Source organism: Austrofundulus limnaeus, unplaced genomic scaffold (assembly GCF_001266775.1).
Source record: "Austrofundulus limnaeus strain Quisiro unplaced genomic scaffold, Austrofundulus_limnaeus-1.0 Scaffold993, whole genome shotgun sequence".
NCBI lineage: Eukaryota > Metazoa > Chordata > Actinopteri > Cyprinodontiformes > Rivulidae > Austrofundulus > Austrofundulus limnaeus.
In genome coordinates, this window is record NW_013953395.1 from 65,183 (window position 1) to 92,317 (window position 27,135).

Sequence of the window (27,135 nt, forward strand, 5' to 3'; positions counted from 1 at the left end):
AACTTTGGGAACCACTGCTTTAAAGTGCCTGTGACATCAAATTTTTGTAATACATTTGAATGTATTTGTAGAAAGAGGACATTGATAAAATATTGCAAAAGAAATTTCATGTCGCTGAGATGAGCAGTTGTTGAAATATTTGCCTGTGAAGTAACAGGAAGTGATGTCAAAGGGGAATGAATGTCTGCATGCGAACAGAGCTTTGCTAAAATGGCCAACAACCATGTAGAGAAGAATCTGATGTTTCTTTAGATTATTTAGAGTTTCTATCAGAGAGATGAAGAAGAGCCAGAGTTCAAATAATATTGTTTCAGTAAACAAAGACCAGAGAGTTTTCTATGTTAAAGAGTTCCCCTTTGATGTCTTTTCCTGTTTCACTTTGACTGAGCCAAGTTCAAAAGAAATTATGCCAGTTATGGGACAAAATGGGTTGAATCGTGTGTATTATTCCAACTTTCTTAAATATAAAGATGTTTTCTTTGACTTTTTGTATTTGAAGAATATGCATGTCACTTTAAGATGCACCCTCTGAGTGTTTTTTATTATTATTATTTATTTGTTTATTTTATTTCTTTTAAAAATGCCTGAGTATGACAGGCTCACATCCCCACCACCTTCACCTCCCTTACAGGAACACAGCCCCCTCTCATAAGCATCTGTGAATACTGAGCTACTCTTCTGTGCATGTTTGTTTTATAAAAAGAGCCAAATAACCCTAAAAACCTCTCCTGCTCTCTTCATCCCACACTTTCCTTTCCCCTCTAACTAGGGTGACATGGGAGCCCCAGGTCCAAACGGAGTTCCTGGACTCATTGTGAGTACTACTAGTTGTAGTTTTGTGTGAAATATTTGTGTTCCTGTTAGTATAAACATGTTTTTCCCTTCAGGTACAAATTACATTAATATGAGTGCAGAACTGCCTTTAAATCAAACTTAACAAAAACACCAATTTCATCCTCATTTTCACCCTCAGGTACCTTTGTGAAAAATCAAACACAATCAGCTTTTAACCACTGAAGATAGAGTTTTAATAACGGAACACCTGCATGATAAGTTATTTACGCTTTAATTAATCAGACAGAAATTCACAACACATCCAAACCCTCATCTCGTTATCTATTTTGAACAGGAACTTGCCCACCCATCGCCTTGCCCCACGTGTCTCCTCAGGCCGACAGCCACATAATTGTGTCTGATTATAATGTCTCACTACTGTTTTCTTGTCGTGCCTTCAGCCATCGTTGTCGCTCCTCCTGGTCTATTCTAGGCCTCCTGTGGCTCTGTAATCAGAGGATTGGTTGATTATAGATCTGGTCTGAGCTTCACCTCCTCTGACACCACACTGTACCAGCAATACTAAAATACTTTAAACATGCAGACACCCTCCTCTACGGACTCAAAGCCATCAGCTCTAAATGAAGGCTGGCCACTGCACAAACAGGGAGGAGAAAAAAATGTCTAGACGGACACTCTTTCTTTCGCAATTAGAACCCACAAGAAAAAGTTTTTAAAAGGCTCTTTTTGTATCTTTGAAATATCAGTGACAAAAGGCAACTCGGACCATCTTCTTTAAATCCCTGCGTTTAATTTAATCTTGATTGGACCAGTTTTGCAGGCACTGATAAGAGATAACAGAGTACAGCACACCAAGCTTTAAAAGGGTTGATGGGATCAGTGAAGGATGATGGAGGGGATAGGCAACAGTTACTCTGCTACATAATGACTTCAAGCTCTTGGATTTGGTTTCTTTTATCCCATTTGAGCATTTGAGCTGGTTTCTGTTACAACTTTGTGGCATGTGCTTCGGCAACATGTTTTGTCACATGTACCGGCACCACGCTTTTCAAAGAGATGAGTATTTGGAACACCAATCCAAGACCCCCTTTATTTTCATTCCAAAACCAAGATGGAAAACAATCTGCTTTTTTTAATTTTCACATATCACCAGCTATTGTTTTTACTTATGTATTTGTTCATGCTGTGCGGACGGTTTAATCTGGAAGCAATGAATTTGTTCTTGCCTTTTAATGAACAAATTAATGTGTGCACATTGCATGCGTTAAATTAACGTAAGAGTCATGTGCTTATCTGTACTTTATACATGTGTTATCACTAAACATTTATTGGCTATCTCATCTTCTTTCTGGCATCAGGGCGATATGGGACCTGTGGGAGAAATGGGCCTTTCCGGACCTGCTGGACTGAAGGTATTCTCACACAACGGCTTTGTCTTCTTAGAGCTGCCTTTTACATGTGATATAACATAACAGAATTTAAAAAATGGTTTGAATTTAAATCTGGATTTGTTTCAGTTAAAAAAAACATTTAGAAATCAGTGTTCTGTGTAAAACAGCAATGCAGAACCACAACTTCAATTTCTTGGCTAATTTCTAATGTGTTTGTCTGTGTTTGTTCCAGGGGGTTCCTGGAAATCCTGGAGAAGCAGGACTGAAAGGTGATAAGGTGATCTGAATATTCCTGTTATTAGTCCCGAGATTTAAGCAGCATGTGATTAAATTGTGCTCTGTTTGTTATGTGGTTGCCTCTGCTAGCCTTTAAACATTAAGCATGCCTTTCTTGGGGTTTCACCTTTAACCTTAGTGACACACGCATCTGCTGACTTTTACAACTTAGTTTAGATGTTAGTTTTGACAGGTTTTTTTAAATATGGGACGGATTAAACACATTAAAAGCACTAAAACAATGAAAAACAACAATAAATTTCAGCTTCATTTTTGCATTTCAAGGAGGCCACTCAGTGCTGCACTGAACCGCTGAAACTCGGCTCGCTCTCTAAAACGTGGTGCTACAGAATGGAGCGATTGTTATCAAATGTGTTTGCAGGACAGATTGTCGCCACATGAGCAGCTTGGCTAACTCAACAAACTACATTCATTTTGCATCAGTGTTTATAATGTACTAGGTGCTAATTTGTTTTGTGTGTTGAAAAAGCTGAGTGTGATGGACAAAGTAGAACACTACAACCCCCCCACCCCCCACCCCGATTTCCCCCCTAATGTTTTTCCATTACTTTTTTTCTTTCTGCCCAAACCTCATCCATCTTCCTGCGTGTGTTTGACCCCCACCCTCTCTCTCTCTCTCTCCATCAGGGGGATGTGGGGATTCCTGGAGAGCAAGGAGAGATTGGGTACAAAGGAGACAAGGTAGATGACCTTTGTTGAGCACTTATAAATGTTTCACACATTCTGCGCACACAGCTAACCCCGTTAGCCTCTTTCCTGCGCACAGCTTCCAGTCGCACAGATCCCGTGTTACAAAACTATGTTGAGTGGCTGCTTTTACGAAATGACTTAGCCAGATGTCTGCTGTCCAGCTTATGGAAATTTATTTTCATATCAATCTTTTACATTTTGTTTTTTGTGTGCAAGTAAAATCTAGTTCATCACGGATCGAAAAGCCCCCAAGAGACAAAGAATATGAACCAGAGTCTTGCATATCTAATGTCTGTTTCCTTGAGAAAAAAATAATTGTTTTTCTTCTGGATGCTATCTGACTCTTTGTCTCAGACTTTTATGTGTCTTGCCTGCTTTGTGTAGGGCATCCAGGGAGCTCCAGGGATACCAGGTATTCGTGGGAAACCAGGACCACAGGTTAGATCTGTTATAATAATAATGTTAACATAATGGGTTAAATCAATATTTTATGCTCATTCATGCTCAGGCTTAGACTTAGATCTGATGATCAAACTCTAACATCTGTAGCTGTAGATTTATTCCTAATCATTTTGTTGATGGAACAAAACCGTTACGTAGTTACTGTTAAGCTGTTGTTGTGATATTTCTACACCTTTCACCATTTTATAGAGAACAGTTGTGTGTTTACTGGTAATCCTCAGAGGTACTGGAGGGTGGTCTTTCATTCCACAATCCAGTCAGCTATTTTCAGCAGCTGCTGGGCAAGACTTCCATTTAGTGGATAGACATGTCAGTGGTTTTATGCAAAAGGCCAGCAAAAAGTCATTTTTTCATTAGCAGCTTTTCATTTTCACCAGTGGTGCAACTGTTTTTCTTCCTCAAGTTTTGGAAAGAAAAGAATCATCCAGTAGAAATTTTGAGCCAATGAGTTTGAATAAAAGTGCAATAGTTTTGTGTAGAATAAAAGTGCATGTATATATGTGTTTTAACGATTAAATTAAAAGTATTCATTTAAAATGAACTAAAGAGACATGTGAAATGTAGAGCACAAGGCCGTGTAGCCCGCCAAAAAATTTTTATTTTTTTTACTTTACATGAAAATTGTTTCTTATATCAATGGTAAACTTTAAATTTATGATTAAATGCAACAAAATAAATTTAATAAAAATCAATTAAATAAAAATAAACATGTCCCTGATCTGTTGGCTTGAAGTAACTGAACAATTTAGTTGGATAGCACAGTATTAATCTCTGAAAATGAGCTGCTTAAAGTCAGCATCAACCATAAACTAAATACTATTTCCAGTTGTGGGCACCAGTCCGCTAAAGCACAAATCTTCTAATTGCAGACCTACATATATCATTTGCGCTTTAGCGGTCTTACTAATTTTTGTAATTCATAAGCGGATTTGTGCTTTCTAAAATTAAAACACGGTACCGCTAATAATTAATTATCTATGAGTCTTCGTCACCTTGAACAGTGTAGAGGTAACCCTGGTGAAAAAAAACTTTTCTATTGTTTATTTTCTTTGTCTTTGATTTTATTTTTTACACTTATAAGAAGAAAATCATTTTAAAGTGTTTTTNTGAAGTGTCTCCTCTGAATTATCCCTGTGAAGTGTCCCTCTGATGTGTCCCTCTCTGAAGTGTCATCATGTGGACTGGACAGTTTTAATCAGACAGTTCTGAGCTGCTACAGAAGACCCCATTGGTCCGTGGTCAGGTTCAGGTTCAAGGTCAGGTTCAGGTTCAGGTTCAGGTTCAAGGTCAGGGTCAGGGTCAGGGTCAGGGTCAGGTTCTTACGTCGTCCTCCTTGGTCCCGCCCCAGAAGTTGGTCCCTCCGGCGTAGCTGGGGATGTTGAGGACAGCGATGCCCTGCAGGCTGGGGAGGGGGATGGGCCGCCCGTCACACTGCAGTAAACACAGCACAGCATGAGGACAGGCCTTCAGGTCTTACTGTGAAGAGCTTCTGCTTCTGGTTCTGGTTCTGACCTCCAGCAGGACTCTCTGCTCCAGGTTCTTGTAGGTTCTGTGCAGCAGCTCCTTGGTTCCTAACACACCATACCACATCATGTTCTTGGTCCGGCTCCTGGAGATGGAGAGGAAGAGGAGGAGAAGGAGGAGGAGGAGGTCCAAACCACAAAACCATGACTGGAGCTGTTTCTGCTGGGATTCACTTGTTATAGTTTATGTTTGTTGTTGTTATTTACTGTTTGTTGTTGTTTACTGTTTGTTGTTGTTTACTGTTTGTTGTTGTTTACTGCACCTGCACTTCTCCGGGTGCTCGTCTCTCTTGTTGTTGAAGTCCAGGGAGATCTTGGCGTCCAGTCCGATACCAAAGTAGTTGTTCATGACACATTTCTCCGTGTAGCAGTCGCTGAAACACAGAGACACGGGTTATGACACGTTTCCACCAGGCAGGTGTGCACAGGTGTCTACAGGTGTCTAAAGGAGTGTGTGTACAGATGTGTACAGGTGTTTACAGGAGTGTGTATGAGTGTCTATAGGTGTGTACAGGTGTGTACAGGTGTTTACAGGAGTGTGTATGAGTGTCTATAGGTGTGTACAGGTGTCTAAAGGAGTGTGTGCACATGTTTCTACAGGTGTGTGTGCACAGGTGTCTATRTAAAGGAGTGTGTGTACAGGAGTCTAAAGGAGTGTGTGTACATGTGTCNATAAAATTTTTGGTTTTAAATGAAATGAAAAAACAATTTAAACTAAACTAAAAATTAAGAGACACCTCCCACAATGCTTTGCATGGTATGACGCATCCGCCCTTCTCCAGCGGCGCACCTGCTGTGGTTGGTTCTGATTTGAGGTTCTGAGGTTCGGGTGAAGTGTGTCTCCAGGGACCTCATGTATAAACTTACACATAAAGTTGTGTGCGCCAGGTTCTACGCCCACATTGGGATGTATCAAAACCAACGTTGCGTGAAAGTGTGCGTATATGTACGCACACTTTTCACCTGCCGTGAGAATGTGCGGCAGCCCAGCAAAGTTTTTCAGTCGACAGTTTTAACCCACAAAGTCACGAATCTGACCTGAATCCACAGAAATATGACTCTGTTCTGTTTTCTGGATGTAAGGAGCATCTGCGCTGCGAGTTCCTTCCGCGGTGTGGGACTGGGAACAGCTGACGGCTCTATAAGCACAACTTTACGCAGCAAATATTGCGTCTTGTGGAGCAGAGGAATCATCACAGCTGACCTGTTCTGAGTTAATATTCTGAGTTGACGTTTTTTTTCTCAGTTAGAATTAAAAAAATGTTTCTTAGACATTTCACACATTTTATTCTCCTCAGCTTATTGATGCTTCTTTGGTGAAAAATCTACAACAAACGAAAGAAAAAGACAAAGAAGCAGCCGCAATCCTCAACAACTTTTTAAAGTATCAGCCGAACTGCAAGCATCAACAAGTTTTTAATTTTTAGACCATGAGCCAAAGGTCTGTTTGAGGAAATCCCATCCCCAGCAATCGGTGGTTGGAAAACGAGCTGTACAAGGGTTCATACGCCACTAGTAGGCAGTATTGTTCATATGATGCACATGTAGCCAGCTAGAAAGTGTCAAATTGAACCTGCGGTCTAAAATTAGCTTGTGTTAATATTTCTGCTGCATCAGCGGATTAGAAATTGCGGACATAAATATTATCATAAGCGCTTTAGAAATTGCAGAACTAATTTTTGAATTAGCGCTGCCCACCACTGACTATTTCTGTATTTATTTCAGCTTTAGTCAGTCATACACTTAGTTCTTATCAGTGTTTAAAAGAGGATGTGTTAAAACACTGTTTAGTCAAAGTTAAACATGAAACATCAAAGTTCATTACAACTGGCCCTTCYGGGGCCACCATAACGCTCATGTGGCCCTCTGTGAAAATGAGTTTGACACCCCTGTAGTAGAGGAAAAAAGAGATAGTTTATAATATCTAGTGGAGTGTAATCATTGGCACAATATGCTAAGAATATATGCAAATATCTTTTAAAGCACAGTACTGAATCAGTGCATTTTGTTACTTCCTTATTGCAACAGGGAAAGCCAGGAGAGAAAGGTCCTGATGGTGCACCTGGACCACCAGGGCCTGAGGTTTGTGTTTGCACGTTGCCTGCTGCATGATGTCAGTCATTAGACACTCAGCTCTCTTATCTCTCTTGACAGGGTTTCCCTGGGGACATGGGACCACCGGGAGAGAACGGCCTTGAAGGACCAAAGGTGAGTTAAACCATCATCTTCACTGACTGGATGGTAACGTTTGGATTAAAACACAAAACAAGAACGCAAAATCTGCAGCCCTGCTTTGTTGACGCGCACGGCAACGCTTCAAGCTAAATGTCATTGTTAGCATGGTAAAATGCTCAATATTAATCATTTTACAGATAAAAAGACAGCATGTCTGTGTTTATTAATTATGTAGTTAATTTTTGTGTTTAGTTTTACCTTTGTAGAAAAAAAAACAAAAGTAGGAAACCTTAGGAAACGTCAGAGACTCACTGGCATCAGAAGAGTTGGTTTACCTTCTGGGGACCGTGAACGTCAGTCCCAAACTTATATGGCACACCATCTGATCCAGCCAACAGAATGTCACTATTTTCCTTACAGCCGCACTGAAACAGCAGTTGAGCATGTTTGTGTAAAAGAATATTTATGCCTTAGCACCAATTTTACTGCCTCTTACCCATCAAGGGAAAACCAGGGGCCAGAGGTTTACCGGGGCCACGAGGGGTACCAGGCCTGGAGGTAAGACTGTCAGATGCTGCACACATCATGAACCAGCAACGCTTTTAAATTTTATTCCCCAGAGCTTGTTTTCAATGAAAAATCTTGTTATACCCCAAACACATGTTTGCATTAATTTCATCTTTTGCCAGGGAGATGAGGGTCCCCTTGGGCCACCAGGACCATCGGGACTTGAGGTAAGATTTTAAATGAACATGTGATTCTGTGGGGGCATAAAGATGATAGAGTGGATCTCTTTTAATTATTGGATCTTTTAATACAACTATTCAAACAAAACAGTTTGTGTATGTTTAGAAAAAAAGTGGATCTTTTCTATGATTTCAGCTGTTTTCCATGCAAAAGTACTGCAGTGTGTTTTTGTCTATCGGTTTTACTCAGTGTGTGGAAAGCACAGCTGCATCATGATGCTTGATCTGTTTGCAAACTTAGCAGTCATCCAAAATAATTTACAGCCTTGAAGTAAAAGCTCACTAGAATCTTGGCATGATGTTAGATTCCCAGAAGTACACTTATAGTATAAAAAAGCCTGGCGTTTACCGAGCAATATCTGCTTCTTGCATTTATTTTCCACTTCTTTTATTGTATGCAGTGCATTTTGTTATTAATCTTTAATTGTGTGTTTCACAAATTGCTTTTGCTTCGGTGGGGTTTATTTTTGAGGGGGTAAAAGAGAAGATTATTCTGGAATCTGTAGGAGGGAGGGGAATTAGTGAAACGTCATACAGAAGTTTTACTTTATGTAATGACTGATATGTTTGGCTCTGAATCTGGAAGTCCATCACAACCAAGAACTGCGTGCAGTTCCTAATCCTGACCACCAGGGGGCGATGACCGTTGTGATGTTTATAGATGGTGGGATTTACAGTTGTCATAAAGTGCTGCAAGATGGTGATGAAGTAGTTTTTTTTCGCAAATGTTTTATCAACTGAAAGATGTCTTTAGGTTTATCAATCTGACAGAATTATTATCCCAAATATGATCTGTTTTTCTTCATCTTGGACTTCCCTCCTTCCTTCCTTTGTTGTTTGTTTTACTCTACCCCCCCCCCCCCCACACACACACACACACACACACACTTACTTGGCTTCTCTCATTCTCTGACCCCAGTTTAGCCTCGATTTGAGGGGAAGTCTGGTTGACTCCCTCAGGAGCTGGAGCTGATCTCTGGCCTGGTGCCACAAGTCTTCTTACACCTTTCCTTCCTTTGTAACGACAACCTCTCTACCTTCTCCTTTTCTCTTCTTTTTATATAATCTTTCTTTCTGTCTTTCTTTCTTTCTTTCTTTCTTTCTTTCTTTCTTTCTTTCGCACATGCTATTACAATTTTTCATTCATTTGGGCCAAATAAAAGGCAAATGTTAATATAAAGCAGGAATTAGGAAGTAACAAGTGCTGGAACAAAACTATTAATCCTCATTTTACAACAGGAGTGGACATTTTTTGGACTCTTTCAGTGAAATAAAATGCAAACTTTGACTTTTCTGTTACAGCTGCCAGCTTATCGGGGGTTAAACTTTGGAAATATTGAGTCACTCCAGCTTGAGGAGTTTGGCTAAAACATTTCTGACCTGAAAGTACTGCTGGTTAAAACATTATGTATAGTGGGGGGGGGGNGTACATAACACTTTTAGTCATTAAATATGTCTGCAGTGTGCCTAAAAGCCTTGTCAGCATTACCTGTACTTGCTTCAGCAGCATGCACACTGCAAAAAGTACGATTGTTATTGCTCAGTAAAAAGATCCTTTCCATTCGATGTGTATTTGGGATGAACTTTACTGATGCGTTCACTGGCAAGCAAATGTCTCTCATTCACCATTCATCATGCTGTTGGTCTTTTTTTTTTTTCAGGGTAGAATGGGAAGAAAAGGGTTTCCTGGGGTGGTTGGCGCAGAAGGAGTTAAGGTGAATAAAATCAGTTTGATTTATCGTTTCTTTCCATTTTACTAAAATACAAGACAAATACATTTGTCATGGTAATCTCACAAGTAATGGTGGATTTGTGTCTGCAGGGTGAACCCGGTATCACAGGAAAAGTTGGACTCATGGGAGAAAGAGTAAGAATCGCTGACATTACCACTTCCCGTTTTGAATATTTGTACTTGTCTCACGTGACTTATTCAGAAGAGTCTTTTCCATTCATCCATCCAACATTGACTTTCCATGTTTCAGGGTTTGGTTGGTTTTATCGGACCTGTGGGAGAGGCAGGACTGGCAGGAGAGAAGGTAAAAATAAAAAAAATGGTTCTGCTTATTTCCCCCCTCAACATATCTTCTCTGTGTAATACAAAGTAACATTTGTATTTATGGGTTTTAGGGGGATAGAGGAGAGATGGGCCTTCCTGGACCACCTGGAGTAAAAGGATCAGAGGTAAGACACAAAAAAATAATAAAATAAAATAAAATAAACACACAATTTGGGAGTTTTAAAAAGCAGCAAAGATTTTTTAATCATTTAATTTAAACCTTTATTTAACCAGGTCTCATTAATTAAAAATCTCTTTTTCATGAGAGACCAGCAGCACACAGACATTACCAAATCCAGAACCAGAGATATTAAAGTACAGTTAAATGCATCATGATAAATGAAAGAAGAACAAAAAACACCAAATCAATGAGGATGCACAAACTTTAGGCTCAGATGTGATTTCCTAGATTGCCTAAGTGGTTTGTGTGTAAAGCTAAGCATGATGAACAAAAATCCACAATACCACATTATAATGAAAGTATATGCTAGTAAGTAAGTGAAAGGAAACAAGATGTCCTAACATCCACTGAGCCATGTTTTAAGCCTTTTAATAATCTGACAAGACTTTGACCCATCACGGGACTTTTCCTACCCTATCATTTTGAGACAGTAAGGTACAGGACAATTTTCCAAAAAGAAATGGACAACTCGAAAATGGGAAATCCGTGTATTTTACAGATAATCTGTACAACTTGACATGTATGGTTTTATGTGAGAATAGACCTACATTAAGAGATTTTTTTTTACCTGCAACAGGATCAACAAAATCCTGATCCTGAAAAACACTTTTTTTTTTGGTCAGGAAATATAGAAAATAGCTGTGCGCAGACCCCTTTTAGAATAATTTACTTCCATAATGGGATCTTATCACCATAGGAAATGTTAACTGCTCTTTGATGGAAATAAACAAATAAAAATAAACAAAGACTTGATCCAACCTTCTGCACAGTAAATACTTTCTTTTATAATTGTTTATCAGTCACACACTTTCTCTTCTCCTTCTAACAGCTTGTGGCTTTTTTGGTATGTGTTGCCTTTATCTTTTACAAACCATCTGATGTTTAAGACCGATTGGAGAGGATAACAATTTAGTCATTGATGTTGGCTCACAGCCAGTGGGATTTCTCTGAGGACTTCACCACTCACACTTCTAAGTTTTCTGTTGGCTCGCTTCCTCAGCTACAAACCAGAAACAGACCCTCTGGAAAAGACGGCATCATAGACAGCGTTGGGAGGCGCTAACAGAGCACTCCCACTGTAGGCATAGTGTATATGTTTTATTTCTGCGGGCACATGACATCAGAGCTGCCTACTGTGCTACATAGGCTTATACACTGAATGGATTTTATTGTTCTCAGATGTTCTGGATAGTCTGACCAAAGTATTTCCCATTAGATAGTTATGTTTTTACAAATTGTCTGGCCAGAAAATTAAGTCCAGAAAAAAAAAACAGGAGAGAAAGAAACGCAGCCAAATGTGAAATGTTTTATTGAAGAAAATTAGCTTTTTAAATTTCCTCTTTCCTTTTTTCTGTCATTGTTTTTTTTTTCTTCCATGAGCTTTCCGGTTCACATTTCTGCAGATGTGTTCTTATTCTACCAGTGCATGTGGGTGCAAACCCCGTGCAATTTATTGAATTTAAAGTGACTTTGTGTCTTTGTGTCAACACCTCTTTAATTGACTCCTTTTTTTGGAAACTTTAATCTGGGAAAAACTTTCTCTCCATTTAGTCTTGGAGCAGCAGAATCAGTGTTCTGTGTTGTGTGAATAAACCAAAATATGCTCCTTAATGACACAGTTATTCCCAGATCAGTGGTTTTATTGAAGTTAATAATTTGTGTAATCCGGTTTTGTGTCAAATGTAATTTATGTGTCTATTCTGTGTTTGTCTGTGTACCCACAATAGGGTCACCCAGGGACACCAGGGGAAACTGGGCCTGCTGGACCACCAGGAAGACCAGTAAGTCTTTGTTTTATGTATTTATGAATGAAGAAATTAATTTTTTTACATTTTGCACTTTTTCCTTTGTTTTGTTTTTCTTGGTCAGTTACAAAAAAAATTATCCCAAGGCTGTGGGAAGTAGGGGATCTTAGGGCGCTGTAGCACCCCCTGATGGGGGTGCTAAATGATGTGCTTGTCCAAATACATGGCTAAAGAGTTATGAATAAAAACAGATTACACAACTTAAGGGCTCGACACACGGGAGGCGACGTCGCTCGCTCTCCATTCATTTCCTATGGAGCCTGTGCGGTGAGGTGACAATCGCTTGCCCTCCTCCAGCTAAGCGACCGGCGAAAATAGTGCATGTGAAATTTCACGCTCGTACACGTAGACGTGCACACGCGAGCTTGTGACGCGACATATGAAAGTTGAAAAATGTTCAACTTTTGTCGTTGTCGCTTGGCATACAACCAATCAGCGAGGGTTTCATTGACTGACCAATGAGAGGAGAGTATGCTACACATTGCAGTTAGCTAACACGTTCACCAAGTGATTACTAAAAAGCTTTGTGGGAATTTATTGGCACCAGGGTGAAGTTTATGGTAAGTTTTTCCTCAAAACTGTATCTTGATGTGCGTTTGTTTTTCAATATCATTAGCATTGCAAGATTTGTTTAGTTTACACGTCCATAATGCACACCTGCCTTCAGAGTCAAGAACCAATCAAATTTTGTGAAGACAAGCAATCTGAGAGCGTGATTCGCAACGTTGCCGTCGCTATTGCGTCCCGTGTGTCGGGTTTCACCCTGGCTGCGATGATTGCCGCTAATCGCTGTAGTTTGTCGCTGCCCGTGTGTCGAGCCCTTTAAAGAGATTAGTGCTATGTGTGTTTAAATTATTTAGATTTTTTTATTAAGTTTTGTAAATATTGTATATAAACCTGAAATGTTTTTGTGTATCTGTGTGCAAAACTTTACATTTACTTTTTATTTGACCTTTATTTATACAGGTAGTCTCATTGAGATTCAGAATCCCATTTCCAAGAGAGACCTGTTATAAGACAAAAATTACAAAACACACAAGTAGTTACACAAAAAAATAATAAAATAAAACAAAATAAAAAAAATTCAGATACAAATAAATAAGCTAATAAAACAAGGTAAAAACAAGAACACATTTCATAAGATTTCTCTTTTTGTCTCAGAAGAAATTTGAATTGTCCCAAGGGAATCAAATCATACTTAAAACCATCATAGATCTTTGTTAAAATTTTATGAATATTATCCTCTCTAAAAAACACCAATCTGTATTTATTACCTTCATGTGTATACTTAGCATCAAAAGCATTGAAATTTGTGTTTGATAGATTATTTCTTTGTTGCAGCAATGCTTCTTGACCAATACTGTAGGGGAAACACTGCATGCATCACATTCCTTTGGTTATGCATTATGCTGTAGTCGGTGGTGACATCGCAAACTCATTTTTAAGTTGTATTCAGTGACTCTCTCTTTCTAAAAAAGTAGTTATTTAGTTTGATTCAGTTGTAGATAATCATGTAATTTGGGAGTTCAAACACGATGCAGAGCTTTGCTGAGCATGATGAGAGCTGACAGCCTCCTGCCGAGCATGCATAATCCTCCTGTCAGTCAAAAGCCTAACACATACAACCAATTACAAGCTGCTACAGCTCCCTCCTCGTGGCCACGCTTGGCAGGGAGCAGGACCTGTATTCTGGTTCAGAGCAGGGGGCCACTGAGCTACCAAAACAAATGTAAATATTAGGGCTTTGGGGTGCAGCAGGCCTGTATTCCAGAGCAGGCCCGTTAATTGGTGCGAGTGACAGATCTAACAACAAACCCTATAGTGTGTTCCCAAGGTCACACAGCTCTTCTCTAGGGTCAACAGCCAGGGGCCCCCGTGGTCTGTTAGGGTAAACTTTAGTTTTAGCTCCTCCTTTTCTTTTTTTTTTGCCCTGACCCTTACTTTTCCCCTCATCATTCTTCTTTTTGTCATTACTTGTTAGGGCTCTGCTGGATCAACTGGACCAGCTGGTACCAGAGGGCCCAAGGGCCTGCAGGTGAGTTTGAAAGTTCACACTAGCTGTTTATGCAACTCAAGTGCAACTGCTGGTTCTGCAGTCAATCTGTCATTTTCCCCAACTCAAAGACAAGTTGATTAGTAGAGGTACTAAAAGAGCATGCACGTGTGTGTGTGGGTGGGGGGGGGGGGGTGTATTCATGAAGAGCTACAATATGTATTTCTGCTGTTGATGTGCTGTTAGAAAACAAAAGAAGGCGAGCATAATGGAGTGATGTGGAGCTGCCTCTGAAATGATGTCATGTGGGTTTAATGGAAATGTCAGCTCAAATGGCACACATGAAGGTTCAAAGCTGAATAAAGGGACTGTTTCATCTTTTTTTCTCCTTTTTTTTTGCAGTCATTGTTCATTGTAACGCCTGGAAAGATCCCATAAAATTCCAAGATGAGATTAATATAGTTAAGTGGAAAAACATGATTGAAATAAGGCGGAGTCATCAAATACTTGGATCTATTGTTTGCGAGTAAAAAGAAAAGAAGAAAAGACCCTAATTATTTACAAAAAACACTGTATGAGCTTTTGTGGAAGTTGATGTACCTCGATGGTCATTGCTGTCATTTTATAATCCTAATCTGTTTAAAATTAAGCCCAGGTTGTGTCAGGTAGGGCACAATTGCCAAATACTTCATTAATTAATTGAACCCTGCAGAAGGGAACAAACAACTGTGGCAGATTTTAAACAAACCTGAGCACTCAGCTAAATCCTCAAAGTATCAGGCCTTGGCTTCTAAAGTTTTAATTTTTTAATTTTAATGAGTTTAAAGTATAAACATTTGTCTAAAGGTTCTGATTTCACCCCCTTTTCATGAACACAGAACACCATGGGATTAAGTTCTGGGCTTTGAGGTCTAATTAAAACCTCTTCATGTGAAATGAAAATAGAAACAGTTAAAAAAAAACACTTATTTACGCCACATGTCTTTTACATGTTACATTGAACGTGGAGACAAAAACACAACATCTGTCTCCACTCAGACACAACATTGGAATGGTTTCTAAGATAAAATTATTGTAAAGTTGGGGACTGCGTGCTTGAGACTTCATGTTGGCATCAGACCACACAAAGTCTGTATAACTGCTGTCACTGTTTTTTTATTTATTTTATTTTTTTGTCTGGACTTTATTTGCGTGGTCAAAAAGTTTTTGAACTTACTTTATTAAGCATGTGGATGTCAGAAGGTTTACCAGTACGACTAATAAGGTTTTGATTTTAATAACTCCTCATAGAATCTAAAGATTCTCCTCACAAGATTTCACAATACTGGATGGAGTCACACATGAACAAATTTAGACCAAAACTACTATAATTCTGTCCATTCTCAGCAATTTTTTAAAATACAACATGATTTGTCACATCTTATATTTTAGCATTGACGAAGTGTAAGTAAAATGTTAGAGTTAAGGTTACACTGAATTGCATGTGTCAAACACAAGACCCGCGGGTGACACCCATGTGGCCCGCCGGGGGGTTACCCCGCCCCCCATTTTTTTTTTACTTAGCATGAAATTAGTTTCTTTTATCAATGGTAAACTTTAAATTTATGATTAAATGCAACAACATAAGTTTAATAAAAATAAATGAAATAAAAATAAATTTAATAAATTCCTGTCGCTGAGCTGTTGGCTTTAAGTAACTGAGCAATTTATTTGGATAGCACAGTATTAATCTCTGAAAATAAGCTGTTTAAAATCAGCGTCAACCATAAACTAAATAATATTTCTGTATTTATTTCAGATTTAGTCAGTCACACACTTAGTTCTTATCAGTATTTAAAAGAGGATGTGTTAAAACACTGTTTAGTCAAAGTTAAACATGAAACATCAAAGTTTATTACAAGTGGCCCTTCGAGGGCCACCATAACGCTCATGTGGCCCTCGGTGAAAATGAGTTTGACACCCCTGCATTAAATAATTTATTCATTTCATTAATATAAGGTGTGCCAGATTACTTCAGATTTTTTTAAGTTGAGTCTATGTCATTGTACCTGTCGTCGAGGCAGGGGACTTAGAAATGCTCTCCGTCCATCCACCCGTCCGTCCGTTTGTTACAATTTCAGAAAGCTGTAACTGAAAGGCTAAAATACACCAAACTTGGTATGTCATCCATGTTGCATGCCCATCATACCATGTGGTCATATGACATCGTCAAAACCCAGCCCCTTGACAAAAGGAAGTGACCTGTTTTTTTTTTATTTATTAAGCTCCATCTTTGAGTCTCTTGACCTAATCAGCAACAAACTGTGTCAGAACACAGATAGTTGATCTCATTTGCTTTCAAGCACAAAGACTTTTTGGTGAAAGGCATGGTCATGGCGGTGCATATGTTTCAGCCAATCTGCACCCAATTCGCTATGGTCGATCCTAATCAACCCTACTACAGGAATGCGGTCAAATTTTGAGGGGCGTGGCCTAATTCCTCCACAGCGCCACCTACAATTATTTTTAAAAAATCAGCCCCAAGCCATGCTTGGACCTGGAATAATGCAACTTGGTAAACATGTGTAATGTCTCGGAACTTACAAAAAAGTCTCTTGGAGTCATGGTCCAAACCCCACAGGAAGTCAGCCATATTGGATCAAAGCTGCCAGTTTGTCTCTTTTCTTGCACATGTATCTGAGATAACTCCCCCTACAGCTTTGAACATGCAGACTTCACATGCTGCATGCTTAGGTCAACACTAGGTGGCGGTAAGAGTGACAAATTCTGATGCCTTGCCATTTGCACATGGTTAGCTCTAAATCACACATACACAACCCGATCTGCACCAAATTTTGTTTTCACCATCAGGAAGACCTGCTCTACACGTTGCTGTAAGAGTTTGACGAGATCACTTTAGCCCCACCCTTTTAGCACACAATTGGGTCTAAATCACACATACATGATCAGATGTGCACCAAATGTTGTGTGCATCATCAAAGAGAACTGCTAAATACCTTAATGTGTTAGTTTGATGAGATCACTTTAGCCCCGCCCACTTTGCACATGGTTGGCTATATTTAACACATACATGATCCGATCTGCACACAATTTTGTGTGCGTCATTAGGGAAACCAGCTAAACACGTGTGTGTTAGTTTGACAAGATCACTTTAGTACCGCCCCTACTTTGCACACGGTCAGTTCTAAATCACACACACAATCCAACCTGAACCAAATTTTGTGTGCATTATAAGGGAGACCAGCTCAACACGTTAGTGTAGTAGTTTGACAGGTGTAAGTGAGCCATTTGATTCAAGCTGAAAAATCCCCTCTCTGGGGAACTGTAATAATTAGACTAAACACGCAGTCACATAAAAAACCTTATGGCTGTAAATTTTAGCATAGGATAGCGCAAAGCCCATTTACCTTCTGCGGCTCAAAGACACTCATGTTCTGACTTATCCTACGCTGTTGTCATGTCTACAAATGGAGTACAATTGCTTTCTCTCCCTAAAGCTAGTGGAGCGTGCGCTCACTTATCAAGACAGAACTAAATAGGTTACGCTCACGCACTTTTGAACCATGTGTCACAAGAAGCCAGCCACTAAACTATCTCCCTGAAAACTGAACCTACTCGCAATAATTCAGTTTAGCTTAATCAAACCATTCATAAAAACTTCCCCTAACCACAGAAGGTAGACATGTGTGTGCAGAAAAGAATTAGAATTTATTATACAATGGGCCGAATAGAAATAGCTTTAGCATTCACTAGCACAGCTCATAGCAATAGTTACAGCTAATAGCAATAGCTCACCATATCTCTGCCGTGATGAAATGTACTTTTTCCACCAACGTCCGGTTCACCCCTCCTCAGCTGAAGAGGAGACCTCAGTCCCAGGGTTAAATGGTGGAAAAAAAAACAGAAAGAAAACACTTCTCAGGCAGAAGTAACAAAAACGTAGAATCTCCTGTCCTGCTGACGAGTCCTCTCTGGCCCGGATGGACTAGCCGTCGTTGGGGCCTGGTTCGTGACGCCAAATTGTCGTGGAAACGTTTATCAAAAGGCAGAAACACGTGAATAAAAGAAGATGAACTGTGTGGATGGTCGTCAGATGATTTAATAAGGTTTGCAATTGAAAAAAGATGAGATGTGACGTGAACAGGTCTGAATCAAGAGTCCAGTCACGTAGCAACTGAACTGTAACAACAGGAAATGGAATATATACTTCCGGGCGGAGCATACAAACAGCCAATCACAAAATGACAAGTTATAGCAGTTGTACCATTGTGTCAAAATGAGAACAAGGTCCCTAGACATCAAGTGGAGTCTTTAAATCATAAGAACAGATTATGACAAATCATAGCAATTATCAAAGAGAGACAAGTAGAAATGTCAAGGCAGTATGAACTTAATAATCAGGTATTAAAAGAGGAATAATTATTTTCCAGCACAGTCACTTTAGCCCTCCATCTGTTCACCTTATGAGATTATTTAAATAATAAAGGCCTGTGATGATTCCAACAAAACTGCCAACATTTGGTCACTACTTGATGGCGACAGGGACATCAGCGATGGTTGGTGTCGAGTTCTATATAGGGTTTTTTTCAGTGTTTGAATCAGTGAATGAAATATTTTTCCTACATTTCAGCTAATTAGTTTTTCTAAAGTTAACCAGCGAGTAAAAAAACAAGAATGTTAATAAGCAGCAGTCGTCCATCTCTGTGTGTACTAGGCTTGTTGCACTTTGGCTGCTGTTGTTCTCCCTGAGCCAAACTCACACTGAATATAGTCATCAATCACCCAAACATCAAGGCCTCCTTTGTGATAAAATCCTGGGAAAATCCCAGTTAACCAACCTTCTATTTATAACCACTCAGATTGAATAATAAATTATATTTACTATCAGGCAGTGAGCATCTTTTCAGTGTCAGCGAGCCAGCATCTTCCAGAGTAGAGATGTGAAACTTGTCTGAGTGCAGGTGCAAAGCAGATGGGTTGAATTAGTTTGCAGCCTGGCTCCCATTTATTTTTACTACTTGCTGGACCAGCAGGACTTCAAGCAGTTTCTGTGAATTCTGTTTGACAGTTTGGACCAGCCTAATCTAAACTGTCAGATTATTTTGGTAGTGCGTGACTGTGTCCAAGTGTGAATTTCATGCGTTTGTGTGTGCCTTGGCTTTTTCACCCAGACCCCAGTGTTAAATGATGCAGATCGTGTGTCACCAAGAGCTGTTCTGTACACTGAGCTTCAGATGACAAACTTTCACATTTATCTCTCCAGCTTCCAGACATTGCACCCCTCACACAGTCTTCCCTATGTGGGTGCTGTTGGCGTCAAGCTAAACTGATGTTTATTCAGGGCATGCTACGGCCGTCTGGCAGTGTTACAGTGACCTCTGTTGGTGAGGTGACAGCTGTCATGTTTTTTTTTTGTTTGTTTGTTTGTTTTTTCCCAGGGAGCAAGAGGCCCTGATGGTCCAATAGGAGAGGTGGGATCAGAGGGCAAGAAGGTAAGGATGTTGGCAAAGTCAAACTGTGCAGATAAATAGTCTTAAAATAGATAATAATAAAGGTACTTTATTTTTGGGATGTACTTAAAAGGGCAAATAGTGGAGGGGGAGGGGGGGTGCATGTGATCAATTTGAGGAATGCAAAGAAAAGTAAGTAAACCAACATATCAGAGCACTGATTTTACTTTTCAATCACCACAGGGTCTTGATGGTCCTCCAGGAAAGATAGGATTCCCAGGATCACAGGTAAAATCTCTGACCACCTCTCTGCTCTGCATTTTATTCCTAACCTATGAACATTTTGGCACTTGTGTTACTCTGAAGGGGTAAAACTGAGAAAAAAAAATATGACTGGACGTTTGGTGCCAGAATCAAATTCTCTAAAGGGGAAAAAAAACTTTTTGATTTCTTCCACGCCAAATTCACTATACTAACCTAGACAAAGTTGACAGAGATGAATGTGTGAATTACATAAAAACACCAAACAAACAAAAATAAGAAAGAAAATCCACACAACGAAAAAAATATAAAACCACACTGTTAAGCATCTGCAACTTTTTGTGTATATGTTGTCTACAAATGCATTGTAACTCATGATAAATTGCATGTGTTTTCTTAAAACAAGCTTGAAATGTTATTTTTCTGATTTACCAAGTTGACTATTTCTATGTTGTGCTTCCTTTTGTCATGACACTTCAGGGAAAGCTTGGAGAGCCAGGGGAAACTGGATCTAAAGGTTTTTCTGTGAGTTTACTTATACTCATATTTATAAATAATGCACAAAGAACCTTAAGCACTTTACTTTGTAAATTTGCCTAACTTTCATTATGGTAATTTCGATCATTCCACATTTTTAATATGTAACAGCAGGATAAAATGAAGGTTATATGTAAACAACACACTGTGGTCTGTTTTAGATGTTTTTAGTTTTCAATGGTAGCACGGTGATGAAAAACCTAAAACTTTGCAAGAACAGAATGAAAAGTAGATTACTGATAGTTCTGTATTTACCACTGATTTGAATATGACTTTTTTGTTCTCTGTCTTCAGGGAATTCAAGGACCTTCTGGACCTCCAGGGGACAAGGGAATAGCTGGCGAGCCGGTATTTCTAGCATTTCACACATTTCTTTTTAGTTTTTCTTAGTTTATACAAATATTTCAATCTTTCTGGTTATATCTTATATTTATCTATTTTGAATCTTTGTTGAATGAATGATACATTGCTTTTGCTAAATTATTTCTGCAATATGACACCCAGCACCTTTTTATTTCCATTAAGATTCTTTTCTTTCCTGTTATTGCTCTTCCTGCCTGGGCTCTGTAGCTCAAACCTTTTTACGCCCTATTTTTTTTTTCAAGTCACTTTGAGCTTTTAACCAGGAGACTGAATAAGAACTCTTGAGTTAGAATCAGTTTATTATTGTTTAAAAGTGATGTAAGTCAACTGGGCAGCTACCCTATTGTGATCAATAAGTGTTGATAGCAAAACATCAGTCATTCAGATGCAGAAGTAACTGCTTTCAGAGCCAAATATGCAGATGACTTTCTGATTTATCTCTATCGTAGATATTATTAGCTATATATTTCCTGCATTTTGCACATATTAAAGTGTTTCAGTTGATTGATTGTTGTCATTAACAGGGACCACCTGGACCACCCGGGACTGTGGGACTGTTAGGAGAAATTGGTCAAAAGGTGGGCAAATTGAGAACACTCGCTTATAGTTCCAGTTAAACAGTTGCAGACCTGCGCACTTCACATGTGTTTATCTGCATTGATAAAAACAGTTTTGGGATGACAAAATACTAAAATATGGGACACGTGTTGTACAGCCTCTCTGCCAGTGGAGCTATAACATTTTTATATCGGTAATCTTTCCTACTGAAAATATTTACAGTGCATTTAGGTTTTTTTAACATGACTAAGGGTTATAAGTCATTTATCATTTTAATAAGGTTTTTATCATTTGTTTTGTTTGTCTTATGTTAGGGTCCTCCAGGAAAAGTTGGTGAACCAGGGCTGCCAGGTGAACCAGGGCAGAAGGTGAGACAATAAACCTGGTGACGTTTTGCATATATGAACATTTGGAGCTCCAGGATTTACCCTCAAGGTTTTCTTGTGTGACAGGGGGCCATTGGATCTGCTGGGAACATCGGAGAACAAGGACTGATAGGACAGAGGGTACGTTTATGTGAATTAAGCTTTGAAAAAAATCTTCCTTTCCTCAGAAATGTATTTCATGGGGTTATATATGTGCAGGGAGAACCAGGCCCAGAGGGAGAAGCTGGTCCAGCTGGTCCTGATGGAGCAAAGGTGAACAGTTTGAGGCTGTATTGTTAGGCTGTAAAGGACAGAAATCAAAAATAAATCTATATTTTAGGTATACAGAATTAAACTGAATTTTTGTCATGATTTTATCATCAGGGTGAAAAAGGAGACATGGGTCAGGAGGGCGACCAAGGTGAAAAAGGTGAAACTGGACTAAAGGGAAAGGAAGGTCCAAATGGTAGTCCTGGACTCATTGGTTTTAGGGTAAGTAGTCTTTTGGCAGAAATTCATTCACTTTTTTTAAGTTTTAGTAGCTCCATAACTGCAATGTAGTAAATCTATTTGTGTTCCATTTATTCTTTGTTTAGGGCCCAGAGGGGAAGCTAGGTAAAATTGGAGAACGAGGCAAACCGGGATCAAAGGTAAGATGATCTCTGAAAACATACAGTATTAACTCTTCTTAATAAAAAATATTAATAAAAATGTAACGTCATCATCTTTCTTGTAACCTCTGCTTCATGAATGCCTAGGGAGCTAAAGGCCATCTGGGTCACCCTGGAGAGACTGGAACGGCGGGAAAGATTGGCCCACCAGGACTTGTTGGGCCAAAGGGGTCCAGAGGAACAATTGGACATGCGGTAAAGTGAAACAGTAATGACATCAGTACTAAACAATAATGAATTAAAAGCAATTGGTGTGATATTATGTAATGAATTTATAAATAACTATAAAATATTTCTTGCCTTTAGGGAGCTCCGGGTCAAATGGGTCAGCAGGGGGAGACGGGTCTTCCAGGTTATGAGGTAAGATCACTCGTTTGAAGTCTGCAAATGTGAGTGGACACGATAAAAAGAACATGCTGTTGCTGTTTAATATTTTCATTTTATATAACAGGATTTCTGGGTTATTATCTTCACAGGGCCATCAGGGACAACAAGGGCCTATAGGGTCACCTGGACCAAAAGGTGAAAAGGTACACATCATTCACTTACGAATTGACTTTTTTATTCTTCCGCATTACCTGCTACAAGTTAGAATTTACAAACACAAAAATATTAGCTTTTTTTCCCGCGTGAAAGATCAATATTCTTTCGGTATTGCTTACGGTCTATAGGGTGAGCAGGGGGATGATGGAAAGAAAGAAGGTCCTCCTGGTCCTCAAGGTCTGATGGTAAGTCAACTTTGACCTTCTAAATGTTCTCCTTTTGCTATTTTCTCTAAAGTAAATCTAAAGATTTACAGTTTGTTCATGTGTTCCTTGTATGATCAGGGACCTCCTGGTGACAGAGGAGAGAGAGGTGAATCAGGAGACCCAGGGTACAAAGTAGGTACTCCAAATTATTTTATAACCACTTAACTAAATGTTTTGGTTCACCACGTTAACATTATGTTGTTACATTTAAGGGCCAAATTGGTGTGGATGGAGAACGAGGCAGACCTGGAGCTCCAGGACAACCGGTTAGTGTCAAAACGTTAGATTTTCACACATAGTTCTGTCACTCTGTTTATATAGAACAGGTTTTCTTTTAAGATTTTAATTTAAACAACTGGGATTTTCAGGGACACCCTGGACCCCGAGGGCAGCAGGGACTCAAAGGGACCAAAGGGGACCAAGTAAGTAAGCTGTGTAAGGTGTGTTGGAGCAGGGAAACATCTAAAGCATGCAGGACAGTGGGCCTCGGAGGATTGGGGTTGGGGACCTTTGACTTAACGTAAACTCAGATTCCTTGATAACAGTCTGAGGTGTTTCAGTAACACTTCCCTTCTTGCATGGGCATGGAAAGAAACCATCCTAGAGTGAATAGAGAACGATCGGCTGAGCATGGTAGTAGGATGTGGGAGGAGCTTCAAGCACAACCAATCTGTCTCAGACAGATGTGAGGTCATTGGAGTTTATGTAGTTGGTGATGGACAGACATCACTCAGTCAAAGAATTAGGGGTTATGTTAAATAACCCAATGTTGTAGAAGGTGTATAAATCTGAATGGGTTTGTTTTTTTAACCATGTTTGAGCTTTTTACAATGCCTTTAATGCAGTTGGTCCAACTGAGAGACAAGATTTAATTGTGGTTCAAGTGGAGGAGCGGGGTTCATACACGAGGAGGCAGAGGTTGAAAAAAAATCCTAAGGGAGATCCTTAACTCAAGGTCCGGTGGTCAGAAACAGGGTCATAATCCAGGAAACAGAAAAGCTGAACAAACCAGGGAAAGAGTGGACAGAGTGGAGAAACCAGGAGGCGTGAGGTCATTAACAGGATCAGGCAAGGACTTGGAAGAAACGCTGGACATCTACTAATTAAAAGTGTTTGATAATCTGGCAGAGACTTGGTGTGAGAAGGAAGCATATATACTGTAGGTGTAGACAACAGGTGAAACTCATGAGTCAGGTGGGTATGGCAGAGTGGCAGTGAGCAGAGGCTGAGAGAGGGCAGGCAGGCATGACAGCGAGCATGAAATGTGACACAAAGTGATTGTTTGGAAATGTTATTCCACTGGTTTTCATTGAACAAGAAGTTGCACCGACAGCAACAAGTCCCTGGCGAAGTGAGAAAAAACAATTGATGTTGCAAATTCATAAACACTGGACCTCACTGGACCAAAGGACTGTAATGTTAAAACGCTACTGGGGTGTAATTTTCTAGTTTTGGCAAAATGGCGTACAAGTAAAAAAAATACCAAAACAGAAAAGCAATATTTCCTTTAACATATATGTATTTATTGCACATTTAATTTGTTCTTTCTATTTTTATAGGGTCAGAAAGGTAAAAAAGGTCAGTCGGGACAAAAAGGAGCCAGAGGACCAGAGGTACGCTACTGATTTTCTGTGGGTCAAAGCTGAATTTTTGATCTGCAATCCCGGTAACACTTTACAATAAGGTACACAAAAATTGCTCAAGTAAGGACACCAAAGAGGAACTACTTGTAAACTACTGAGAAATGACTTAGTAATTAGTAAATCTTAGTAGTAGTAGTAGTAGTAGTAGTAGTAGTAGTAGTAGTAGTAGTAGTAGTAGTACTAATACTATGAAAAAACAGTAACTACTGAGTAGTAGTAGTTACTGAGTAGTTCCTCAGTAGTTAAGCAATTTTTTGTGTACCTTATTGTAAAATGTTACCAATAAATATGTTAAATTTGTTCAATATAGACAGCTAAAATAAAATCAGAGGGAAAAGATTATTGCAGGAGAGGTTTGTAGCGTTTGCTTGTTACTTACAATCTGGTGATAAACTCATTGTTCTTTCCAGGGTGGAGGTGGTCCCCCTGGTCCCAGAGGTGTGGTGGGCCCAGAGGGACGGGAGGGGGTCCCTGGGTTGGATGGAGTCCTGGGAAAAGATGGCAGTAAAGGAATGCCGGTGAGATTTTTTTCATTAATCTGATTTACAGAGGTACTTGTTCATACATTTATGAGTTTTGTAATCATATCATTGAAAGTTTTTTTAAACCATTTGATTTTATTTATTTTTTTACTAAAACCAGTACTGTAACAAAAAAAACTTTTTTCTCACAGGAAGGTTGTTGCACTCCACATGATTTAACATGATTAAAGCATAAAAAATAGAAGGTTTATGTCACATTAGCTAGCTGCAATGTGTTTTTTCTAAGGTAGGGACAGTGGCACAGTTGTTAAGAGCTGTTGCCTCTCAGAAAGAAGGTTGCAGGGTCAACTCCCGGCCTGCGACCTTTTCATGCGGAGTTAAGATGGTATATACTGTATTACTCTAGTTTCCTCAGTCCCAAAACATGCATGTTAGGTTAATTGGTGATGGACTTATAAACTGTGTAAACTGTGTAGGGTTTACCTCCCAGTGACTGCTGGTGATAAGGCACCAAGCAAGTAAAGAAAATGGATTGATGGATGGATGTTTTTGCCAAAAAATATTATTTAAACATTGAGAGCGTGATAGGAACATTCACACACAAATGCCTAAATTGGAAAGATCCAATCTTCTTGCAATTTTAAATGTTCTGGTTCAAAGTCATTAATGGTCTGTTGGATAGATTTATTTTGCTGCTTTAGGTCTTCAGTTATTTTGTTCTTTTGTACTTAGGGAGATCATGGTGACGATGGAGAGCCAGGCCTTCCTGGTAAACCTGGTGCACCTGGTAAAACTGGCGTTCCTGGACTCCCAGGAGACCAGGGGGGCTTTGGACCAAAGGTAAGAGGACCATGGAGAGTTACGCATAAATGTTAAATAACGAAGAAAAACAAAGACTGGATATTTGAATGTCCTTATGAATATTTAGAAGGCATAATTTGAACCTTCTGAGGAAATTCAGAAATGATGCATGAACATCATGGTCTTAATGACCATACTTATGTCAACAACAAAACATTTATTTTTGTATTCATCCATCCAGGGTGAGCAAGGCCTCAAAGGCCAAAGTGGATCTCCGGGAAAAAGAGGTTTCAAAGGTGGAATGGGACCACCAGGGCCACAAGGAGACCAAGGACCCAAAGGACAACCAGTGAGTGTTAGCAAAATATACTAGCAACACATTCATAACACATACTGTACAGTGAGACTGTATAGCATCTGTGAGACAGTTGGGTTAGATGATTTTTCTTTTTTTAATTCTGATAAATATCTAAATGTAATTTTTGAAATTCCACTTTTTCTTTTCACTGAAATAAAATGTTTGTTTTTAGGGTGATACAGGGGTACCAGGTTTTCCAGGAATCTTAGGAGCTTTTGGACCAAGGGTATGTTTAGTTATGGATCATTTTAAATGAATGCGAGACAAAACACGCATGGTATTATTACAATTGTCTTGAATGAATTTGGAATGTAATCGTTATCAGAAGTGAATAAGTTGTTTTATTGCTTTCCCTTTGGCAGAACTAGTTCCGACTTTTCAGAATCTGAAATAGCCTCTGACGTTAGACAAACCGGGCTCCTTATAATGTAGCAGCACATAATGAGCATGCTAAAATGGTTGCAATCGCAGTGATTTTACTGTTTGCTTACACAAGCATTCCTATGTACACTGAAAAAACTGTCCATCTAACAAAGTTTTAAAATCTTATATCCAGCCAAAAAGTCTTTTTGATCTTGTTTTGAGACTGATTTACTAAACAAGAACTGATTGTGTAAGAATAATAATCTTGTTTTCAGAATGTGTCAGATGTAATTTGTCGTGTCAAACTGAAAATTTAACTCAAATTAAATCAAAAATTTCTGCCAATGGAGTAAGAAAATTTTACTTGGTAAGATTGTTGAAATCAAAGCTTTTCAGGTGGTGGTCCCGAGGCTCTGGAAC

General features: G+C 39.2%; 1 protein-coding gene across 1 annotated transcript in view; it reads left to right on the forward strand.

The window, feature by feature from the left end:
- Positions 1–26,578, forward strand: part of LOC106533657 (collagen alpha-1(XXVII) chain A) — a gene marked incomplete at its 3' end in the record, with an annotated part of 69,880 nt that extends 43,302 nt beyond the window's left edge. Inside the window, 37 exon segments of the mRNA XM_014030063.1 lie at positions 770–814; positions 2,154–2,207; positions 2,419–2,463; positions 3,111–3,164; positions 3,558–3,611; positions 7,187–7,240; positions 7,313–7,366; positions 7,838–7,891; positions 8,023–8,067; positions 9,741–9,794; positions 9,902–9,946; positions 10,062–10,115; positions 10,207–10,260; positions 12,044–12,097; positions 14,103–14,156; positions 19,553–19,606; positions 19,808–19,852; positions 20,306–20,350; positions 20,657–20,710; positions 21,250–21,303; positions 21,598–21,651; positions 21,736–21,789; positions 21,868–21,921; positions 22,033–22,140; positions 22,245–22,298; positions 22,407–22,514; positions 22,626–22,679; positions 22,796–22,849; positions 22,991–23,047; positions 23,147–23,200; positions 23,281–23,334; positions 23,437–23,490; positions 24,628–24,681; positions 25,122–25,229; positions 25,926–26,033; positions 26,236–26,343; positions 26,525–26,578. Coding sequence (XP_013885517.1) covers positions 770–814; positions 2,154–2,207; positions 2,419–2,463; positions 3,111–3,164; positions 3,558–3,611; positions 7,187–7,240; positions 7,313–7,366; positions 7,838–7,891; positions 8,023–8,067; positions 9,741–9,794; positions 9,902–9,946; positions 10,062–10,115; positions 10,207–10,260; positions 12,044–12,097; positions 14,103–14,156; positions 19,553–19,606; positions 19,808–19,852; positions 20,306–20,350; positions 20,657–20,710; positions 21,250–21,303; positions 21,598–21,651; positions 21,736–21,789; positions 21,868–21,921; positions 22,033–22,140; positions 22,245–22,298; positions 22,407–22,514; positions 22,626–22,679; positions 22,796–22,849; positions 22,991–23,047; positions 23,147–23,200; positions 23,281–23,334; positions 23,437–23,490; positions 24,628–24,681; positions 25,122–25,229; positions 25,926–26,033; positions 26,236–26,343; positions 26,525–26,578 — 2,217 coding nt within the window.
- Between the last annotated feature and the right edge of the window lie 557 nt (positions 26,579–27,135).